The sequence below is a fragment of the Schistocerca serialis genome, chromosome 7 (assembly GCF_023864345.2).
Source record: "Schistocerca serialis cubense isolate TAMUIC-IGC-003099 chromosome 7, iqSchSeri2.2, whole genome shotgun sequence".
In the NCBI taxonomy this organism is placed as follows: domain Eukaryota; kingdom Metazoa; phylum Arthropoda; class Insecta; order Orthoptera; family Acrididae; genus Schistocerca; species Schistocerca serialis.
In genome coordinates this window covers 294,545,901-294,567,521 of record NC_064644.1, presented here as the reverse complement: position 1 = coordinate 294,567,521, position 21,621 = coordinate 294,545,901, and the positions used below count along the sequence as shown (strand labels likewise).

The 21,621-nt window shown below is 43.5% G+C and overlaps 1 protein-coding gene across 1 annotated transcript in view; it reads left to right on the top strand.

Annotated features, from left to right (window-relative positions):
• Positions 1-21,621, top strand: part of LOC126413026 (AF4/FMR2 family member lilli) — a 423,561-nt gene that overhangs the window by 299,205 nt on the left and 102,735 nt on the right. The window contains exon 8 of the mRNA XM_050082919.1: positions 11,248-11,284. Within this exon, the coding sequence (XP_049938876.1) occupies positions 11,248-11,284 (37 nt within the window). The remainder of the gene's footprint in view (positions 1-11,247; positions 11,285-21,621) is intronic.

Genomic DNA, 21,621 nt, shown 5'->3' with positions numbered 1-21,621 from the left:
CGCCCAAGCAGTTCGGGTAGTGTGTAATATCTTACTGGCGATAAAGAACTGTTTTATATAGTTATACAATTTGCCGTGCTTGTGATGCCAACGCACAATTCTTATAGTGTTTTGTTGATAGTGTGTCGCTGAAGGGAGCTACCTGTTGCTGCTACGCAGACATCTGTTGCGTACTATTGTTAGGACGCTTCCCCCATCCCGACGTATCTCATTGCTCATCTTTGACAGGGATCGTTTCCTCGCGTTGGTGTTATCGGGCAAAGATAACAATACAGTGGCGCCTCACGCCCTCTCCCCACTAACTTCCCCACCATCGTACGTATCGAAATAATGGCGTCGCATGCTAATAGACTGCCCGGGATCAAGTAGAACGATAATATTCGCTCGCTTGGAGATGTCATCCCTGATGACGCACATAGTTCAGTGATGTTTATGAATGTGTAACGCTATTTCCTTTACAGAAAATAACTCAATTTTTAATTATAACAATTCGTGTTACGTATTATCACTGTTGTACAGAACGTGATTTGGAACTAGTGTGGTATCCTGCAGCGCCGAACAACACACGCGCCCAAGTCTATCGAAATTGACCTTACTATCTGAATCAAAGTAGAATTTGGAAAACTGTAAAAGACATTTTAAAGTAGAAGTGATCGGTTTAAGTAATTCTTTTATATGACTGATTTTCGTGAGCAGTTTCTTTGAATAGAGGCTCTTCTGTGTGGATCAGGACATTAAACAGGCTCCATGTCTGGTATTCCATCGGAGCAAATTATCGTAGTTTACGAAAACATTTCCGTATAGTTCGTTCAGTACAAAGTAGTTCACCTATTCCTTGCTTTGAGGAAAACGTTTGGTATCTCGATGAAAAGAACGCGTTACATATTTCAAGCAAAATCTATTATTGGGACTACAATAAACGCAAATTACGCAGTTATTTTGCACGGTTGAAACTTTCTTTAATAGTGAGTAGCAGTTCTGGGAGGAGGAACGACTGGTGTACTAGTGAGTCGCGCAGTGATGATCCAGACTCCAGACTACGCATTAGAGAAACTGGCCGTGTTTCGATTGATAGGGCGTTTTCAGTTGACGGCCTTGATTGTTGCTTTCTGTATTGCTAAAATGTTTGATATTTGTCGAAATCGCTGTGTGATCAGAGGCGTCACCAGTTACGACTCATCGGAAATACAGTGATCAGTCAGATGCTAACCTAGTTGTATGTTGGTAACCTCTGACACGCAAAACAGCAGGAATTTTTACACATTAAGAGACACAGTACTAAACGCCCGTATATAGCAAAGATAGTGGGATGTATTGGATTCTAAATTCTGGCAGATAGTCCGTGATATTACGGGTGTGTAAGATAGAGTTGGCATCTTAAAGGTGCGAAGAGTTCAGGAGACCAAATTTGTCTTACTGTCATTTTCCCTGAACCACAGTAGCAGGATTCTGGTTGAGCGGCCTGGACAACTGATCACGTCTGAAGATAATATCTCTCAAAGTGATTATGATTCATCTAGTCTGAGGACTTGCTTAAATTAATGGTCATTGCAATCGTAACATGACTTTACGGCAATGTCGCAATTGCATAGTGTGAACCGCTTATTGTTGAGCCCTCATTGTTAATGGCATCGTTGAGATCTAAGTACCGTTGACTACGTTTTACTTAATTATCGATTGCGGTAAAAAATGCCTCTCTTCATGCGTCACAGAGCGGACAAGACTGAAACGTTCACATCGAGTGCCTCATCAATCTGCAAAGTCAGTAGCTTAATACCTCTAACGTACCCTCACACTGCCTTCATCCTCCACCTCTTATGTTTTTTCCCCACTGCATCGGAGCAAGCGCAGTAGTGTTGACATCGTCGCATTGCCAACGTAGCCACGCCCACTACTTCCGTGATCTCTAGTTACATGTCCTGTCTGTTACATGTAATAGAAGGCAATCATACCTCGCCGCAAACCCTTTAGCGTGTTCGACGTTAAACTGTACCTTCCTTTCCCAAAATTACTAGAGTACAGTAACAAATCAACATAAGCGAATCTTGTTAGTTTACTAGTATTCACGCAGGAAGTATGTCCTCAAAGAACGAAACGCGCTAATAAGTGATATTGTTTCGGAATGCAGCGAAATTTGTAATAACCACATTTATTACAAATTGGCCTCTTTAAGTATCGCTTAAACCAGAAATGTATCAAAAAATTGGACAGTATTTTCGCCGTTGTATACAGTCATGTTATTCTTCCGTGGCGAGGCTAATAACTCGATAGTGCCTTTGAGGCGGAGATCACGGAAGTAGTGGGCGTGGCTACGTTGGCAATGCGACGATGTCAACACTACTGCGCTTGCTCCGATGCAGTGGGGAAAAAACATAAGAGGTGGAGGATGAAGGCAGTGTGAGGGTAGGTTAGAGGCATTAACTGAAAAAAAAAGAAAAAAACACGTCGTAGCGTGACGCAGGAGACGAACGATATTAGGTCTTACCAACTGCAGCAAGTGATAACTCCGCCAACTGTTTGCTGCCGTTACTTTCCTGATTGAGGCGACGTACTTCCAGCATCAGCTCCCACCCTCGCTAACATGCAATAACCTCCACCCTGTCCCACTTTCTCGCCGCAAAAGCTCACGTCGTCGGCTTCAGGAAATTAAACATACTGAAGGAAATGCAGAAAGAGTTATTTCGATAGTCTTCATCCCCAGTGTGTTAGTTGCAATGATGATTATGTCTCAAAAGCGATAGTTACGAATGTTAACAACTGGAACGTTAAAGGACTTAACTTCAGCCCCGTGGACAGACAATATCGATTTTTCTCTTCCCTTGGGTGAAATGTAGATGCACTGAGAAGTCAAATGATCAAGCGAAGCGAATGTTCGGGAATACATCAAGAGATGTGATTATGCAAATTAGCTAGCAGTTGTTATATCTGTACAGTTTTAGTATAATGATACAAAAATTGATAATGCAACGTTGGGGTGTATATTGCAGTCAGGAAAGAGCAGCTGCGTTTCCAACACATGTATTCTGTTAGGTCAGTTGTGAAGACGAGGGGTACGAGCGGAGATAAGGCAGATGTCCAAAACAGTCTGGGGCAATCTGCGTGCCCAGGTGAAAGTCAACGCTGTAGACGAAAATTGACATAATCAGGATGGATGTTTGTTCTTTTATATTGGCACCAGTTCGCGACTTAAGTCTGGAAATAGGTCCTGTACGGAACGGATTACTGTTGGAATTGGTAGTTCGAGGGGATGAACGCAAGTGGGTGGTATTCATATCTCACAGTATAGGGTTTTATGAGTTCCATGTAGCAAATGCCTCGTAGAGAAAATGTTAGCAAATTATCTAGATGTAGTGGCAGTATTCAGCCGAATTTAAGGAACGCTTCAAAGATAACGGCAACGAATAGATTATGGACAACCCTTAATCCTTATCCTTCTTTCCTTTTCAGAACCGTGGTTTGAATGGGCACCGCGCTTCAGCCACATACCTGCAGTACTTTTGAATGCATTACGGGAACAGCAGTGATCAATGTCTTGTAAATAATTACTATTAAAAACAGTCTTGATCACGATTTATTTAACAAGGTGACCGGTTTCGACCACTACTGTGGTCATCTTCAGACCTACAAGATGTATACAAAGCACTAATTAGAGGGCTACATGCATTAATGAAAATACATAGTTATACGGCTATAAAGCTATAAAACGTTGAATTACCATTGAGTAGGAACCCCTTTCTGTTGGAGAATCACAACTGGAGAAACCAGTGCACGTCTTACTTTATATAATGGAGGCTCCACCCACTTCTGACTGCATGATGTCATTATTAACCAATGAGTTATAAGTCGAATTACAATTTAAAATTTCTTAGTTAAAAGAACATTGTCAAGAATTAGAAATAAATATACACTAAAATTAGCTTATTAAACAGCTATTGTCAATTAAAAAGCGTTAAAAATATTTAAATATGTAGGAAAATGAACTTCAGTTTGGCAGTACATGGGTTGCGCTCTCGTGGCCTGTCAGTGAACCATTTGGAACCACTGGTTGCTATGGTGAAGTTAGACGCCGTTGCAAAGATGAAGGAGCAAGCTTTTTCCACTGAAGTTGTAGTAGAGTCGATAGTTGAACTAGTGGTTGCCATGGTGAGGACAAACGCCGATGCAAAGATGTGGCAGCAGGCTTCTTTCCAACGAAGTTGTTGCGAAGTGGAATGGAAAAGACTGTGGCGTCAGACGATGTATTATTGAGCAGCAACTTGTCTTTATTGAAACGAAAACCAGCCACCTTGTTAAATAAATCGTGATCAAGACTGTTTTTAATAGTAATTACATACCTGCAGTGTTAATATACCAACAGTTAGTATTTTTTAGTGATTGTTAAGATGACTTGTGCGAGGATTTTAGAGGTATAATCGGTTCTATTATTACGGATAATTCACACCGCACATCAATGGAGGGTCGCGGAATCGAGCGGTAGCATCAGTGGTTTTTAGTGGCCAGATGGCAGTGACCCAAATGTAGTGGCTTTATAATTCACTCATCCGATTATCTGAAGATGATAATACAACTTCGCCGAAATTAGTAATCAGAGTATGTATCAACTGCGATTTCGATGGTAAAAACTCCATTTTGGAAGCTTTCTTACGTCAATAAAAGTGTTGCTTTCAAAATGGTTCAAATGGCTCTTAGCACTATGGGACTTAACATCTGAGGTCATCAGTCCCCTAGAACTTAGAACTACTTAAACCTAACTAACCTAAGGACATCACACACATCCATGCCCGAGGCAGGATTCGAACCTGCGACCGTAGCGGTCGTGCGGTTCCAGACTGTAGCGCCTTTAACCGCTCGGCCACTCCGGCCGGCGTGTTGCTTTCTATGTAGGTTAGTGTTACTCGACCTTGTGATAAGACGATGTATAACTGATGCAGCCTGTCACTCATAAATTATTAAGGAAATTGATTTGCTATGGATATCACGATGCAGGAACTGTAATACCAAAAACATAACAAGCTTTCCGTTTCGTTAACGTTTCAGTACCGATAACTGAATTTCCGTCGATTTAGCCAGCACCTTCACGGTATAAAGTTTCTGTAGCACTTCTATCTGATGATGAGCATGCAGAGGCGCCAAAAGTAGAATCAGAAATATAAAAGCGACTAGTAACACATTTATACCTAAAGAAATCGTGAATGTCATGCAAGTAAACAAAGTAACCAGTAGAGCAACACGATAGGCAGACGGTAGCTGGAAGCGGCACAGTGGCCTGTTGCAAGGGCGACCGCCACCGGTCACACGGGGACGCGTGTAGCCTTTGTTTTGGCGCCGCCTGATGGTGCATTTGGGCTACCCTCGGGCGCGGCCCCGCGATTTGCATAAGTTGCGGGGAGGGAGGCGGCGCGCCAGGGCTGTCCACGGCCAGCGGTCAGCGCGGAACAAAGGCCGACGCGCGCAACTGCTACTGTTGCGTCGCCTTGTTGATACCGCTATGCTACCCGCAACTTCACCGCGCTTTTACAGCCCACTCGGGAGAGTGCCGGATTTCGTTTTTAAATCGGAACAGCCTATTCAGCAGCATACTAAATAAATAGTCTGCAGACGTTTCCCCCGACCCCGCCAGCAAATTTTTTCGTTTTTGTCTCTGTGGATAAGCATATAGGGAAAGAGGGGTAATATTATTTTGTCGAAAATTAACTGTACACCAAACTAAACTGTTTACAAAATACAGGTTGATTCTTGCAAAGAAGAAAATTGCAACCAATTACCATTGATAATGCTATTTATTTATACAGATAGCGCCGTGACCGGTTCCGAACCGACAGGTCATCTTCAGAGAACTGTCGGCGTCTAGATAAACGTTTGTTCCGGTTTGCATTTTTTTCTCCTCTATATTCTCCCTTGTAGAGGAGAGTTCCTTCGGAAGGTCGTTTTTACAGTAGGCCACCACTACCCTAAGGGGACGTCCATTAATCACACGAGCTCAAAATGGGGGAGGGAAGGTGGTCCGGCAAAAATCACCAAATCTCACGTCATCATCTTAATTCAGAGAATATACGTTATAACGGGTAACGTTTTATAATTCGTCATATTGGCAAGTATTCCAGCTTTTATTTCTAAAATTGCGATATGGCATAACTACAGGACAACGAACTGCCTTAACAACAAAACAGTATCGATGTTTCACTGCCTTTAATTCGCAACCGTTTGTTGTTTTTCCCAATTTATGATCATTATGAGTAAAATTTCGACACTATCTGTGTGAAAATGTATTGATAAACGTCTGCTTTAGGAAAGCCCTTTTTAACCTCGTGTTTTGCTCATACGACCAAAAACCGGGAAATCGTGCTTTGCGAAGGCGGACCACTGGCAGTATATTTTTTCATGTAATTATACTACAGGCGGTAAAGTCACATTGGACACATGCGACTGTTCCCAAGTGTTCTTCGCTGTCGCTTGTTGAGTTTTCCACATTATCGTCGTTTGCCTGTCCTTGGTTTCTCCCTCGTTAGTACTCGTCTCAGTCAAAGAGTGGGCCTACAGACACTCTCCCTCCCTCCCCCCCTCCCTCACACCCTCCCCCTGCGCGCGCGCGCGCACACGCACACGCACACGCACACGCACACGCACACGCACACGCACACGCACACGCACACGCACACGCACACGCACACGCACACGCACACGCACACGCACACGCACACACACACACACACACACACACACACACAGGGGCGCGCGCGCGAATTTCCCTACTTATTTTTCGGTTCGCTCTCATGGAGGCTTCTAAAATAAGTTACGTTCATTACTAAAATTAAAGAACATATACAACTCCACACATAAAATAAATTTTGCATCACCCCGGTTCCAAGAACTCCTGAAGATAAAAGTTGACTGTGGATATTGTATCACAGACACAGTCCCTTTGACTGTTGAGAGATGTCACTAAACCCGCCCAAAGGTGTAAACAACCACACATGACCAGCGCCTATTACACGGAGGGGGGTCCGACAGCCGATCAGTTCCGATCATTCCACCAGGAAGGAGATACACGGCTCGTGTAGTCTGTAATTCAACGATGTCTAGACGGTCAATACCGCGGTTCGGTCGCGTCCTTATTGTTACTTTGTGCCAGGAAGGGTTCTCAACAAGGGAAGTGTCCAGGCGCCTCGGAGTGACATGGAGGAGATACAGAGAGATAGGAACTGTCGATGACATGCCTCGCTCAGGCCGCCCAGGGGCTACTACTGCAGTGGATGACCGCTATATATTCATGCAGCCACAGGACGTCGCGTTATGACTCAAACTGTGCGGATTAGGCTGCATGATGCGCAACTTCACTCCTGACGTCCATGGCGAGGTCCATCTTTGCAACCACGATACCATGCAGCGCGGTACAGATGGACCCAACAACATGCCGAATGGACCGCTCAGGACTGGCATCACGTTCTCTTCACCAACGAGTGTCGCATATGCCTTCAACCAGACAATCGTCGGAGACGTGTTTGGAGGCAACCCGGTCAAGCTGAACGCCTTAGACACGCTGTCCAGCGAGTGCAGCAAGGTGGAGGTTCCCTGCTGTTTTGGTGTGGCATTATGTGGGGCCGACGTAAGCCGTTGGTGGTCATGGAAGACGCCGTAACGGCTGTGTGATATGTGAATGCCATCTTCCGACCGATAGTGCAACCATATCGGCAGCCTATTGGCGAGGCATTCGTCTTTATGGACGATAATTCGCGCCCCCCATCGTGAACATCTTGTCAATGACTTCCTTTAGGACCACAATATCGCCCGACTAGAGTGGCCAGCATGTTCTCCAACATGAACACTATCGAACATTCCTGGGATATATTGAAAAGGGCTGTTTATGGACGACGTGACCCACCAACCATTCTGAGGGATCTACGCCGAATCGCCGTTGAGGAGTGGGAAAATCTGGACCAACAGTGCCTTGATTAACTTGTGGATAGTATACTACGACGAATACATGCGTACATCAAGGCAAGATGTAGTTCTAATGGGTATTAGAGGTACCGGTGTGTACAGCAGTCTGGACTACGGCCTCTGAAGGCCAGCTGTATGGTGGTACAACATGCAGTGTGCGACTTTCATGAGCAATAAAAAGGATGGAAATGATGTTTATGTTGCAATCCAACATACTCGAATTAAATCTCCAGACTTGTTAACTGTTAAAACAACTAGGAAGATGTCATTTACTTCTTGGATTACTTAAGAAGTTGCCAGTGAGTGGAGATAACTTTTTTTTTTTTTTTTTTTTTTTTTTTTTTTTTTTTTTTGCGTGACCCTGCAGAAGTCGTAAGTGTATTAAGCATGTTTTATCTAGGCCAGTCGGGCGTGGTGGTAAAGTGATAAAGCTCGTAAATGGAGCCAGAGAGATCGCGTGATGAATCCGCCAGGACCAGTGAAATTTTCAGTCCCTGTTTCCTCCAACCGTCTCACCCCTCAACTATGTGAGGAGTCACTAGGAACGACACGCGATCCCCTTTCCCCGGTTGGATGGACTGGGTATATGAGGACACAGGCCAGTCTCTGAAGTGGTGTCCAATTGAAAAACTTGCACTCTTCGATTTGACCACCAGGTAATTATTTACCGAGCGGACTGTCGAGTTCATTTCACGTTGCTGCGCAAGTGTGGGGCCACTGGTTTACCCCTGTTGTTGGTATGTGTTGTTGCTCCTAAAACAGAGCTGGTAACACTTTAATTAGAGGTGCTTCCAGAAGTTCATAATCCTCCTATTGACAACAAAAGGAGAGAAGCTTCATGATACTAACTCGGCGCGCTTTCCTTTTAACTAGATTGCTGTTGGTCTTCATTATGCGCGGAATGAAAACATTACCGACATGTTTAGTTAGAGCCTACTTGCACATGATACTGTCAAATCCATTGTTTTTCTCCACAAAATTGAGGTTCTACAAACTGAAGTAATCTTAATTTTTGGAACGAAAACCGAAAACTCAAAGCATATTTGCAGTCTTCATTAACATTCGAGAGATTGCGTTAGTGGGCTTGGTTTACGCAACGAAAAGCACAAGATTTTGTGTAAACAAGGACACGATTGCTTGATAGGCCATTTAGTGAATATTGGCGCCAGCGAAATATTTTGGAACGTATTCCGTAAGAACTTAGGTATGTTCGTAACTTGTTGTCATAATATTTCGGTGAAGAAATTTCTGATACTGAAATGTAATCTAGGGAAATTACACTTATTTAGCTTAAGATAACGTTGTTACGAAAGGATTATCAGATAGTAATACTGTGAAATACAATACGACAAAGTACCCTTCGTGTAGAGACGGAGCCGGGGACTTGTTAGTCACAAAGTTCTGCCGTCATAAATTACGTTTTTAGGGTTTTGTGCCTCAGTGTATAAAAACAAAACCCTTACAGGATCACTTTGTTGTCCTTCCCTGTGTTTGTCCAATTGTTCAGAGCCCTTTTCTCTGGAAGAGATCGGCGTATCAAGTTCAGATTTATGTCACATATTAAACTGTTATGCTCCCTTGCCGATGTTAAAATTTTACGCGTGCAGTCAAAAGATATTGCCGTTTATGATACTATTTCGATTCTCGAAAATTCACTCATCAGAACCCGTTGTGGACTTCCCGTTGACCAAAAATCATCAAATTTGGCAGGAAGCAAGTTTCCACCGCACAAGTAAAGGAGAAAAATCAGAAGATTGTTAATGTGTCATTGTTCTCGAAAGTCAAGGAATTACTGGTTTCGACATCTCGTCAGTGTCAATGTCGATAATAGGCAAAAATCGTCAATACTCTCCTTTTCCGGAAGGGATGAACTGTCTACACACACAGTTTGTGTTTGTATCTAATCCTCAATGTGTGAATCCTACTCGCACCTGACCAGTTTTATTTACACCTGTATTTTATTGTTAGAATACGCCCGGTCAGGCGAAATGCTTCAAATCGACGATGTTCATAGGTGCGAGGTAATTACGTCCAACAATGCCAGTTTCCAGCACGATTACCAGCATATGTTTGCTAGTTAAAACGGTGCCCCGCAGGCCTAGTGACAAGAGGTGGAATTAACTCTCGTTATCTTGCTTCGCACGCTTGTGCCCACATTACTGTTAGCGCTCTCTCTCTCTCTCTCTCTCTCTCTCTCTCTCCCCCCCCTCTCTCCTCCCACTCTCCCTTTTCCTCCCTCCCCTCTCAGCATCAGTGCGGGGGGGTGCTTGCTGTTGCAATTAGCTAACCCGCCTGCCTTCATTTCCTTTATTACTAGGTCAGCGACGAACACTGCTCAATAAAATTTGCAGAGCAGCAGCTGGTAGTTTCAGCAATGTGCAGATCAGAGGTGTGTGACCATTGGAATTTATCGTGAATATTGATTTTTTTTTTGTTACTTAAAAAGCCATAGGGAGCTGGATGTTATCTTAGTTCTTCGTTTAATGCCCTTTCTATGCTTAAAAAGCTTAAAAACAAGGTAGATCTACAGAGAAAAACGTATTTGCTAAAATACAAAATGTTTATTACCTAAGTAACGTCAAGCGGATGCGGAGACTATATTTCGTACACGTCCTCAATTGTATTTATTTCCAGACCTTACATCTTACAAATATTGCCTATGGAGTCGACAAGTTGTTGCGACTGTCAACCGTGTTTCTATTTCTTGTAGTTAGTTCCTTCGACTAAGAACCAAACTTGTTTCTAAATGTAGTGCAGCTTTTTTCAAAGTACAGTGATATGTATTTCGGTCCCTTGGGAACGCCTGATAGATTCCCTATCGTATTTAGTCACTAAACGTACCTCCCCCACCCCCGTCCTCCCCCCACCACATTCGTCTCGCTGTCTGCCGGCAAATTCCATATCAACGCTATAAAACCTTGCTTGATTCCGTGAATCCACTTCAGTAAATGGTTAGTTTTGTATGAGGACAATGTATGCAATGAATGAAGATAATTCCAGGTTTGTGTGTGTGTGTGTGTGTGTGTGTGTGTGTGTGTGTGTGTGTGTGTGTGTGTGTGTGTGTGTGTGTGTGAAATAGAGAGAGAGAGAGAGAGAGAGAGAGAGAGAGAGAGAGAGTGCGTGCTTATTAATGTTTGTAAGCAAGTGTGGGACTTTGTTTCGTTTGTGTGTAGGACAATGACACGCTGATTCTCACACTTCACCCGAGGCTTTCTAAAAAAGAAAATATTGATTATGCGTGTAACAGCTCTTGCATTTTCTTTGTGCTACTGTGCATCAGTGCTTACAGTCTTCTTTCTGTTGCAGATATTACGGCGCCATCTCCACCGCCGTCCGTGCCATCGTAAGTACCGGTCGGCTTAATGTCGTCATAAATAGCTCCAGTTGTTATCGCAGGGAAGCGTAATCTACACAGCCAAGAGCTGTTAGATACATTTTTCCTCATTCCAAAAATATCGGACGGACACCAGAAAGATAATTGATGACAAGAATGTCAACGAATCGGTGACTTTGCGTTCTTAATTGACTAATGGTTCATCTCACACCCGCCAGTAACGCCGTTGGTGGAAATGTTAATGGCATATAACTCAACTGCGGTTTGTGTGCTAAGACTACCAGAAGGAAGGAAAATATCCTGGTAAAGGGCGCTTCGGGGCGTTCTACAGAGTTGTTTCCATTTTGTGCACGATTTTGATATTACGTACTGGTGATTTTCATCAGAATTACAGAAGTTGATGCCATCCAAAAAGATTTTGTTTTGTCGTATGTGTTTGGGAACTGAGTGGGGGCAGAGTTGCCCGAATTACCCCACAACTGCTGTTCAACATTTGACATTTGGCTTGATAGCATCCTGTTCACGGCATCGTAGAATCAGTTTGTATATCGTTTAATGTTTCTCATCTGTATCATCTTCCCTACACCAATTTATTATTAAATTCAAACACAGTTATGGGGCTCTGAAAACAGACATACGTGTCTTGTGAGACAATATTTATGTCCTCTGTTCATGTTGTCTGGTAGAAAAATCGGTTGTCAGGGACCGCCCCAAGACTGGGATCTGGGGACGGAGATCACAGTTCCTTACTTTCTCTTCTCTCTCTCAAATACAATTTGCTATCATTCCAGCTTTTAACTACTACAGTTGCTAGGATTTAAAAACATAGTAATAATAGTAATGATGATGATACACGTTTTAATAATGATTATCTGTTTACATTGAAGCTAAGTACATTACTGTAGCATAACTTGGAAGAATAATAATTTGCACGATGTAAAATGAAAATGTGCACTCACGACTGTCAGTATTTAACGTTAAGTTAGTCATACTCTGCAGACCTGTGTTCACAAACGTAATGGACGGACGTGTAAATAAGAAGAACGTTGTTTCTTTCAGTCCTTCCCGCTTACGTTTAAGAAGTGTTTCTGTTATTTTTTTCCGTGGTGGAGGGCAATTCCGTTTCTGTCTTGCATTGATCAATTTTCTGTGATTTGTCGATTATACGTGTTGACTCGAGCACAGTCTTGAGTGGCAGCAGGAGCCTGTGAGTCTGCGCATTTACTTGGCTGGAATATTCTCTGCAGCCCGTCTGTCCTCAGTACCATGAGGGCTGACCTTCATGGGAACAAGTGAAAAGTGCCCTATCTAAATTTATCTATGAAGCATCGAAATTCATACACATAAACATGTTCTTAGCAAAATAGGCTTAGTGAAGGATGTGGGAGGGATTGGTCATGGACCCCATTGTTGTTTCAGCAGTCATTTGTTGATTTTGTCTGTTGAAGCCAGGAGCATGTGAAACTGCGTGGGAACCTTTAATAACTTGGCAATAATTCACGTAATAAGTGAAGTAGCAGCGACCGTATGATGGCAACTATGCCAGCTGTGCAGCGGGCTGTCTGACCTACTTGGGAGACAGCGTTTCGGGACTCCTCCAGCGCCGTGCCAGCTGCTTGTGTGTGTGTGTGTGTGTGTGTGTGTGTGTGTGTGTCGCGCGCGTTTCACGTGGGCTTTCGTTGCCGGTCCGCTTGCTCTCTTGTGCGGTGCGTTCCCTCCTGTTGTACAGAGGGGTCGGGGACCTTGCCCTGTTGCAATGCCGTGCACATTGCCTGCGTCCAGTAGAAAACACCTCAGGTTGCATCACGTCCAGCATTCTACGGAATTGGAAAATTATTTTTTAAATGGAGTGCAGAGATAGTGGAATCAGGTGCGTAAAACTCAAGTTTTTCGTTCTTCAGAAAGCTACACCTCTTAAGCAGTAAACAGGGAGGGGACTACACACTCGTGCGTTGTTGTAATAGTGACGTCGGGTGGCTGTACCCTGACAAATAAAACCTCACCGGAGACAAAAATTCTTGTTTTACTGATTAAGTACGAAGGTGAGTCAAATGAAAACCTTAAATATTTTTTAAAATATTATTTATTGTAAAAATATTTTTTAAAAATATTATTTATTGTACAGAAGTGGTACAAAGCTGTATCACTTTTCAACATAATCTCCCCGCGCTCAATGCAAGTACTCCAGCGCTTACAAAGTGCATATATTCCCAATCCTTCAGAAAAAAAAATTGTTTGGTAGTCCGCGCAACCACTCATGCACCGCGTGGCGTACCTCTTCATCAGAACGGAACTTTTTTCCTCCCATCGCGTCCGAGTGGTCCAAACATATGGAAATCACTTAGGGCAAGGTCTGGTGAGTATGGTGGATGAGGAAAACACTCAAAATGCAGGTCTGTGTTTGTTGCACGGGCAGTGTGGGGCCTTGCATTGTCATGTTGCAAAAGGACACCTGCTGACAGCAATCCACGTCGTTCTGATTTGATTTCAGGCCGCAGGTGATTTTTTAGGAGATCTATGTATGATGCACTGATGACAGTGGTCCCTCTAGGCATGTAATGCTCCAAAATGACGCCTTTTTCGTCCCAAAAGAGAGTCAGCATAACCTTCCCTGCTGATGGTTCTGTTCGAAACTTCTTTGGTTTTGGTGATGAGGAATGGCGCCATTCCTTGCTCACTCTCTTTGTTTCCGGTTGGTGGGAGCGAACCCAGGTTTCGTCCCCAGTAACGATTCTTGCAAGGAAGCCATCACCTTCTCGTTCAAAGCGCCGAAGTAGTTCTTCACAAGCATCAACACTTCGTTCTCTGATTTCCGGAGTCAGCTGCTGTGGCACCCTTCTTGCAGACACTTTGTGAAACTGGAGAACATCACGCACAGTGTGGTGTGCTGACCCATGACTAATCTGTAAACGTGCTGCAGTGTCATTGAGTGTCACTCGGCGGTTTTCCTTCACTATTGCTTCAACTGCTGCAATGTTCTGTGGAGTCACAACTCGTTGTGCCTGACCTTAGACGAGGAGCATCTTCCACCGAAGTCACACTATTTGCGAACTTCCTGCTCCATTCGTACACTTGCTGCTGTGACAAACATGCATCACCGTACTGAACCGTCATTCGTCGATGAATTTCAATAGGTTTCACACCTCCACTACGCAAAAACAGAAGAACAGAACGCTGTTCTTCCCTGGTGCAAGTCGCAAGTGGGGCGGCCATCTTTATACTGATACTGCGACGGTATGTGTGCATCTGCACTATGCTGCCACCTACAGGACAGTCTGCACGCTGTTTGTAGCACGCTTACCAACTTAAATGATAACGCCGCGAAATTTAGATTTGCTATTACAAATTTAAGGTTTTCATTTAACTCACCCTCGTAGCTGTGTCGTGGTTGCTGCTAAGGAGGTTGCCTCGGCTACCACATTCGAGCTGTCTCCGTAGAAGACATTCAGATTCCAGGTCTGTCAGCACAGTCATAACCATGCGATGGTCCTCCTCATCCACTGCACCGCGATTGGAAATGACTGTACAAAAGTAGCAAAGTTTATGCAACCCTCGGTATTCTTACGGGGTTCACTAGTACCGGAAACATATGCGATAACTTTTTTTTGAAACTCGAGGGACATATGTTTTTTTTATGAACTTTTGACGTGATCACAGGGGAAACTTGGTGATTCCGGCGTGTGTACCTTTTGGCTCTGGTTACACGCTAGTTGTCTTGTAACTCTTGTGATGACTTGAAAGTACTTACGTCTTTGAATTACGTCGGGGTGATTGGAGTTCTGCACTGATCTGAGAAGGCTGCTGGCTGGCATTATTTTTGTTGTTTGTGGATCCAGCTACGAATACTTGCAGGATGCTGTTACCACAGCGTATTTTGAGAGGAGTTAATGCTTATTGTTTTCCACTTTTTTGCATATGTAAAAGATTTGTTGTTTGCGCAGTAGCTTCTGCTGACAATGAATTCAGTCACTGAATGGCCTTTGGCTAAATTACGGGATGGTTTCTGCCGTGTGCGAGAAGAAGTCAGTCCTGCTGCTATTTCTGGGAACATGTGTTTGTTTGTGTGGGTGGGTGGGTGGGTTGATTGGTTGATTTGGGGGATGGGACCAAACAACGAGCACATCGGTCCGATGGGATTCGGGAAGGATGGGGAAGGAAGTCGACCGTGCCCTTGGATGCGTTTGTCATGAAAAGATACTTTGCAAATGTATTAGTTTATCGTTCAGATTAATAAACGGGACAACACTCTTGTTTTGTGGATAAATAATCTCTTTTGTTACAGCATACTATTTTTGCATTGTGATGTTCAGAGTGATTTTACTATCAGCGCCAACTATCCAGACTCTGGCATGGAGAATGTGAGAGACCAGGTTATTTGCTGGCCTTTCGTAAACAGTGCCCTCTGATAATAAGAAATCGTAACTTTTGAATATACGGTAACCATTATCTTAGTATGCAGCAGAAAAGCGTACTTACTTCTATGCTTGTAAGGAAAGAAATGCCGTAGTACACTACAGATGCAGTTTGGTAGGGTAAAGACAATATTCACCTTGGATATAAAGTTGAGAGGCCGTTGGTGTTTCGTAGGAGTTTCTTTCATAATTTCGTTCAGTCCCATGCTGTACAATTTAACATCTTATCTTGACAATCTATTTTTTTTTTTTTTTTTGTGACTTACTTCCGTTCTTTTTCTGATCATGCCATCACAGCCATGCGCACGTGTAACCTCTTTTACAGCGTTTTATACTGTGTCAGTCACGTGTTTCTCCTAATCTCATGTTGGATGGTTAAAAAATTTTGTATCGTGTGAATCACTATAGTATCTGATAGTGATTTGTTTTTCCCGTATGCTTGTTTGAAATTTTATCGTTGTTGTTCTAAGGTTGAGGAGGGTCCATTGACAAAGTTAACTGTATAGCATGCAGCTGATATGATATTATCTGTTGGAGACAATGGTTCGTGGAAGAGTAACAACACTAAACGAAAATCTCAAGGTCTTCTGTTTAATTCGAAATAGTCACGCCCTGCGTAAATCCCTTTTGTGTGAAATTTTTTGTACACTGTGTGAATGAACTGTTGCAGTTAATTATTTCTCCAATTATTTTACTTTCTCTGCTTTCATTACATATAACTTAAGCCCATCCATAAACTTGTCAGTTCCCGACTTTTTACCACAATCATTATAATGGCTATCATTCTAACATTTACGGGTGACGTATGTTATTCAGAATTGCGAGACGAACACAACCACACCCGTGTTTTTCTCCCGTTGTCCAACCGCTCTTATATGGTATCTACATTAATATGCAATTTTATGTGGGCGAGAAGAGGGTAGAGATTGTAGACATACATCTCTTTGGGGGAAGAAATTTCGCTGGCCACGCATTGGTAGTATGATAATTACTGCAACCATGTCCTCCTAAAACTTTTTAAATAACGGTATTGCTACCTTTAAATGGGCACCCAAAACCGGCTTTCCATAAACCGATCTCCTAATAGGGCTTGTTGTTGCTCATTTAAACAGTCAGTCACCGATCCTGAAATGGGGGTTTCGCTCCTGTAATCGATTTTTGTTCCATGTACGTGTTATACCACATTTGAGTTAGTGTTATCAGGTTGCTACATACGTAAATACGAGGTGCATTCAAGTTCTAAGGCCTCCGATTTTTTTTTCTCCGGACTGGAAAGAGATAGAAACATGCGCATTCTTTTAAAATGAGGCCGCGTTCATTGTCAATACGTCCCAGAGATGGCAGCACCGTACGGCAGATGGAATTTTACCGCCAGCGGCGAGAATGAGAACTGTTTTAAATACTTAAAATGGCGACGTTTTCCTTACTTGAACAGCGTGCAATCATTCGTTTTCTGAATTTGCGTGGTGTGAAACCAATTGAAATTCATCGACAGTTGAAGGAGACATGTGGTGATGGAGTTATGGATGTGTCGAAAGTGCGTTCGTGGGTGCGACAGTTTAATGAAGGCAGAACATCGTGTGACAACAAACCGAAACAACCTCGGGCTCGCACGAGCCGGTCTGACGGCATGATCGAGAAAGTGGAGAGAATTGTTTTGGGGGATCGCCGAATGACTGTTGAACAGATCGCCTCCAGAGTTGGCATTTCTGTGGGTTCTGTGCACACAATCCTGCATGACGACCGGAAAATGCGAAAAGTGTCATCCAGGTGGGTGCCACGAATGCTGACGGATGACCACATGGCTGCCCGTGTGGCATGTTGCCAAGCAATGTTGACTAGCAACGACAGCATGAATGGGACTTTCTTTTCGTCGGTTGTGACAATGGATGAGACGTGGATGCCATTTTTCAATCCAGAAACAAAGCGCCAGTCAGCTCAATGGAAGCACACATTCACCGCCACCAAAAAAAATTTCGCGTAACCGCCAGTGCTGAAAAAATGGTGTCCATGTTCTGAGATAGCGAGGGCGTAACCCTTACCCATTGCGTTCCAAAGGGCACTATGGTAACAGGTGCATCCTACGAAAATGTTTTGAAGAACAAATTCTTCCTGCACTGCAACAAAAACGTCCGGGAAGGGCTGCGCGTGTGCTGTTTCGCCAAGACAACACACCCGCACATCAAGCTAACGTCACGCAACAGTTTCTTCTTGATAACAACTTTGAAGTGATTCCTCATGCTCCCTACTCACCTGACCTGGCTCCTAGTGACTTTTGGCTTTTTCCAACAATGAAAGACACTCTCCGTGGCCGCACATTCACCAGCCGTGCTGGTATTGCCTCAGCAATTTTCCAGTGGTCAAAACAGACTCCTAAAGAAGCCTTCGCCGCTGCCATGGAATCATGGCTTCAGCGTTGTGAAAAATGTGTATATCTGCAGGGCGATTACGTCCAGAAGTAACGCCAGTTTCTTCGATTTCGGGTGAGTAGTTAATTAGAAAAAAAATCGGAGGCCTTAGAACTTGAATGCACCTCGTACTGATATATTAGCTGAATTAACAAAATCGATCTGCCTAGCAACAAACCTGTATCCTCTGAATTTTGAATTGGTATACCCTCTCTCGCTTTTAATGGCAAAAGTGCTCGAGCAGAGTCAGTGGCTGGTAATCAAACTTCAGCTAATTTTATTCCCAGGGGAATAATAATCTCTCTTCACGCATTGGGAAGTTATCCCCATCCTTCCCTAATCTAAGCATGTATTCAGTCTCTAATCACCTAGTTGTCGACGTGACGTTAAACACTAATCTCCTCCTCATATTTTATAATGCTGGGGTAAAAATTGTTCAGATGGGCTTAATGTAAAAGCTTGGCTTTCGTTAATTGACGGGTAAGGTATTAAACATCGCTTCTTGAGCGCACTTTGTGCTCCTTTGATTGCAGCATCGTCCATTAGGAAATCTTACGCTTCTTTTCTAATTATGAAATGAAAAGTTACTGTTTACCTCGCTTCACCGTGACGACAAAAACGGAAATGTTTATTTACAGTCAGAGTTCCTGTAAAACTTCCGTTGCTGGGAAAACCAATTTTGACCACGTTAGCAAAATCGATTCGCACCTTAACGTGTACATATAACAGCGAAAAAAAGGGTTTCCGAAATTCGATTTTCGTCTTCCGTCAGTTGTCACATCTAAACGTAGTACATCACCCCGTTCTTCCCTCTGTAGTGGAATGGTAGGTACCTGTTCCGGTCGGAAGAGTGTAGTTGCGCCTTTACACAAAGGCTCGCTGCACTGTTCCCACTGGTCGCCGACACGCCGCGCCGTGTATTCATACGGCGCGGAAGGCAAGGCTAGGCATGGGAACATTGCCGAGGGGTCACTGATTCACCGCAGCTGCGTACGCACGTGTGAAGTTAGGATGTCAAATTAACTTCTACCACTGTTCGTGTGCCAACAATGATGCCGAGCTGTTGTATATAGTTGTGTACCGGAAGGAATCATCGTTGGACGGTCTTAAGGAACTGCAGAAGAATTTTCACAAAATTCCCACGTGGTGTAATAAATAAGTCGTCCTTAAATGTGGAATACTGTAAGATAATGTTTACAACAAAGAGCAAGAACGCCTTAGTATCTGATTACAAGAATAGTGGTTAATATCTTGAGCACGCCACGTAAGTATTTAGAAGGTAATACTAAGAAGCGATATGAAATGGGGCGATCACGTAAAATCACTTGTTACAGAAAGCGAAAGGATCATTAAAATTTACTTGAAGAGTTCTGAGGACGTGCAGTGCATCTGCAAATAAACGTAGTGCGCCCGTTTCTAGAGTACTGTCCTAGCATTTGGAGTCCTTATGGCTCAAATGGTTCTGAGCACTATGGGACTTAACAGCTGTGGTCATCAGTCCCCTAGAACTTAGAACTACTTAAACCTAACTAACCTAAGGACATCACACACATCCATGCCCGAGGCAGGATTCGAACCTGCGACGCAGCGGTCGTTCGGTTCCAGACTGAAGCGCCTAGAACCTCACGGTCCCACCGGCCGGCTGGAGTCCTAACGAATCAGGCAAGGCGACACATGCCGAAAGAAATCAGGGACATGCTGCTAGGATAGTAACAAATCGTAACGAAAATGTAACAAAAGTGCTCGGGGAAATTAAATGGGGTCGTAGAAAGATGACGTATGTCTCGCGAGAGCCTGTTGGTTCAGATGAACGTATAGGCAGTCAGTCATTTTTCCCTACCTCAGCACGCGAATAGAACAGGAAAGGAAATGGATTATTGGTACAGTGTGCCCTCTGCTATGCACTGCATTTTAACTTGGGGAATGTATACATACATATAGAACTACAGTCAGTTCATGGAGACCCCAACCGGTGCTCGAAAATGATTACAAATTTCGTGGGATACATGTAAAGCACGGTTCTAGGCGCTACAGTGTGGAACCGAGCGACCGCTACGGTCGCAGGTTCGAATCCTGCCTCTGGCATGAATGTGTGTGATGTCATAAGGTTAGTTAGGTTTAAGTAGTTCTAAGTTCTAGGGGATGTCCTTAGGTTAGTTAGGTTTAAGTAGTTCTAAGTTCTAGGGGATGTCCTTAGGTTAGTTAGGTTTAAGTAGTTCTAAGTTCTAGGGGACTGATGACCTCAGATGTTAAGTCCCATAGTGCTCAGAGCCATTTGAACCATGTAAAGCATCAGCCTCAGGGCGCATGAAGCTGTAATTTGTTACGATGTTGGGAACCTGCTTCTTTGCTCCCAGGAAAAAAAAAAGAAAAACACCGCAAACGACTTCGTTTTCTTTCCATAAACAAGAGAAAAATACCCATTTGTATCGGACTACAAGACGTGAAGCAAACGCCTAGAGCCAGTCACAACCTATAAATATCCAGGGGTAATACCGCAAAGTAACTTGAATAGAACGAAACTTAAAAACCAGTTTGTGGAAGCTGAATAGATGTCTCATATTTGTCGAATTGTCTGAAAAAGGAAGATGCACAAGGGGACGCATATACTGGGATCATTTCTAGCGTATTGCGAACGAATTTAGACGTACGCTTGCATGAACGTATCAGGCCAGTACAGCTGTTATGGAAGTAACATTTGTGATCAGGGAATTTACACAGCAATATTTGGCATAAAGGCGACCTTGTTTCCCCATAATTATGTTGCTTATGTTTGGAGGAAGACTGTACAAAAATTATACTGATCGAACCGTCTGTCCCTCCGAATGGATCGTGATTGGGATTCAGAGGCAATTTGCACTCACTGTGCATGCGAAAGGGAGAGAGTACAGTAGATAATACCGGTACAGTGCGGTGAATAGAAGCTTCCGGAATATTTATGTATATGTAGCCTATAACAACTTGCCAGAAACTGTAGATAGACACAAACATTCTGTCAGTGTGTTTTGTGATGGATTCGTCCTACATATACTGCATACTTCAGTCGCGCGTTCTGTTGTTTATGAGATCCAGACAGGCTTTCGAAATAGTTTGTTGACGGGTTGACAGAGTTTACTCCGGTGCGAGAAGCCTAATAAGGAAGTGCAGGATCTGTCGCACAACGTCGACGACATGACGGGCTCTGTAAATAAAGTATCAGATCTTGTAAGTCAGCAGACATAGCTTCTCCAACTGAAGAGTGGGTTTGCTTGCGAAGCAAGTCTTTTGTCACATCGTGCCCTTTAATGGAAGATGCTACGACATTCTGTAGTTACTGAAAATGTTTAGTGTCGTTCGCTGTACCCGGAAACAAAGTATGGAATGTTCCAGATAGGATTTTACGTTTTAGTAATCAACAGCAATTTTCACACAGCCCTTGTCTTTTAGCATGGTCGCTTCCTGCCGGTCCACATTTTCTAAGGTGTTCCCCTTAATGTATCATCTGACAATCAGGCTACAAGCGCATTTTATTCCTTACTGTCCTCGT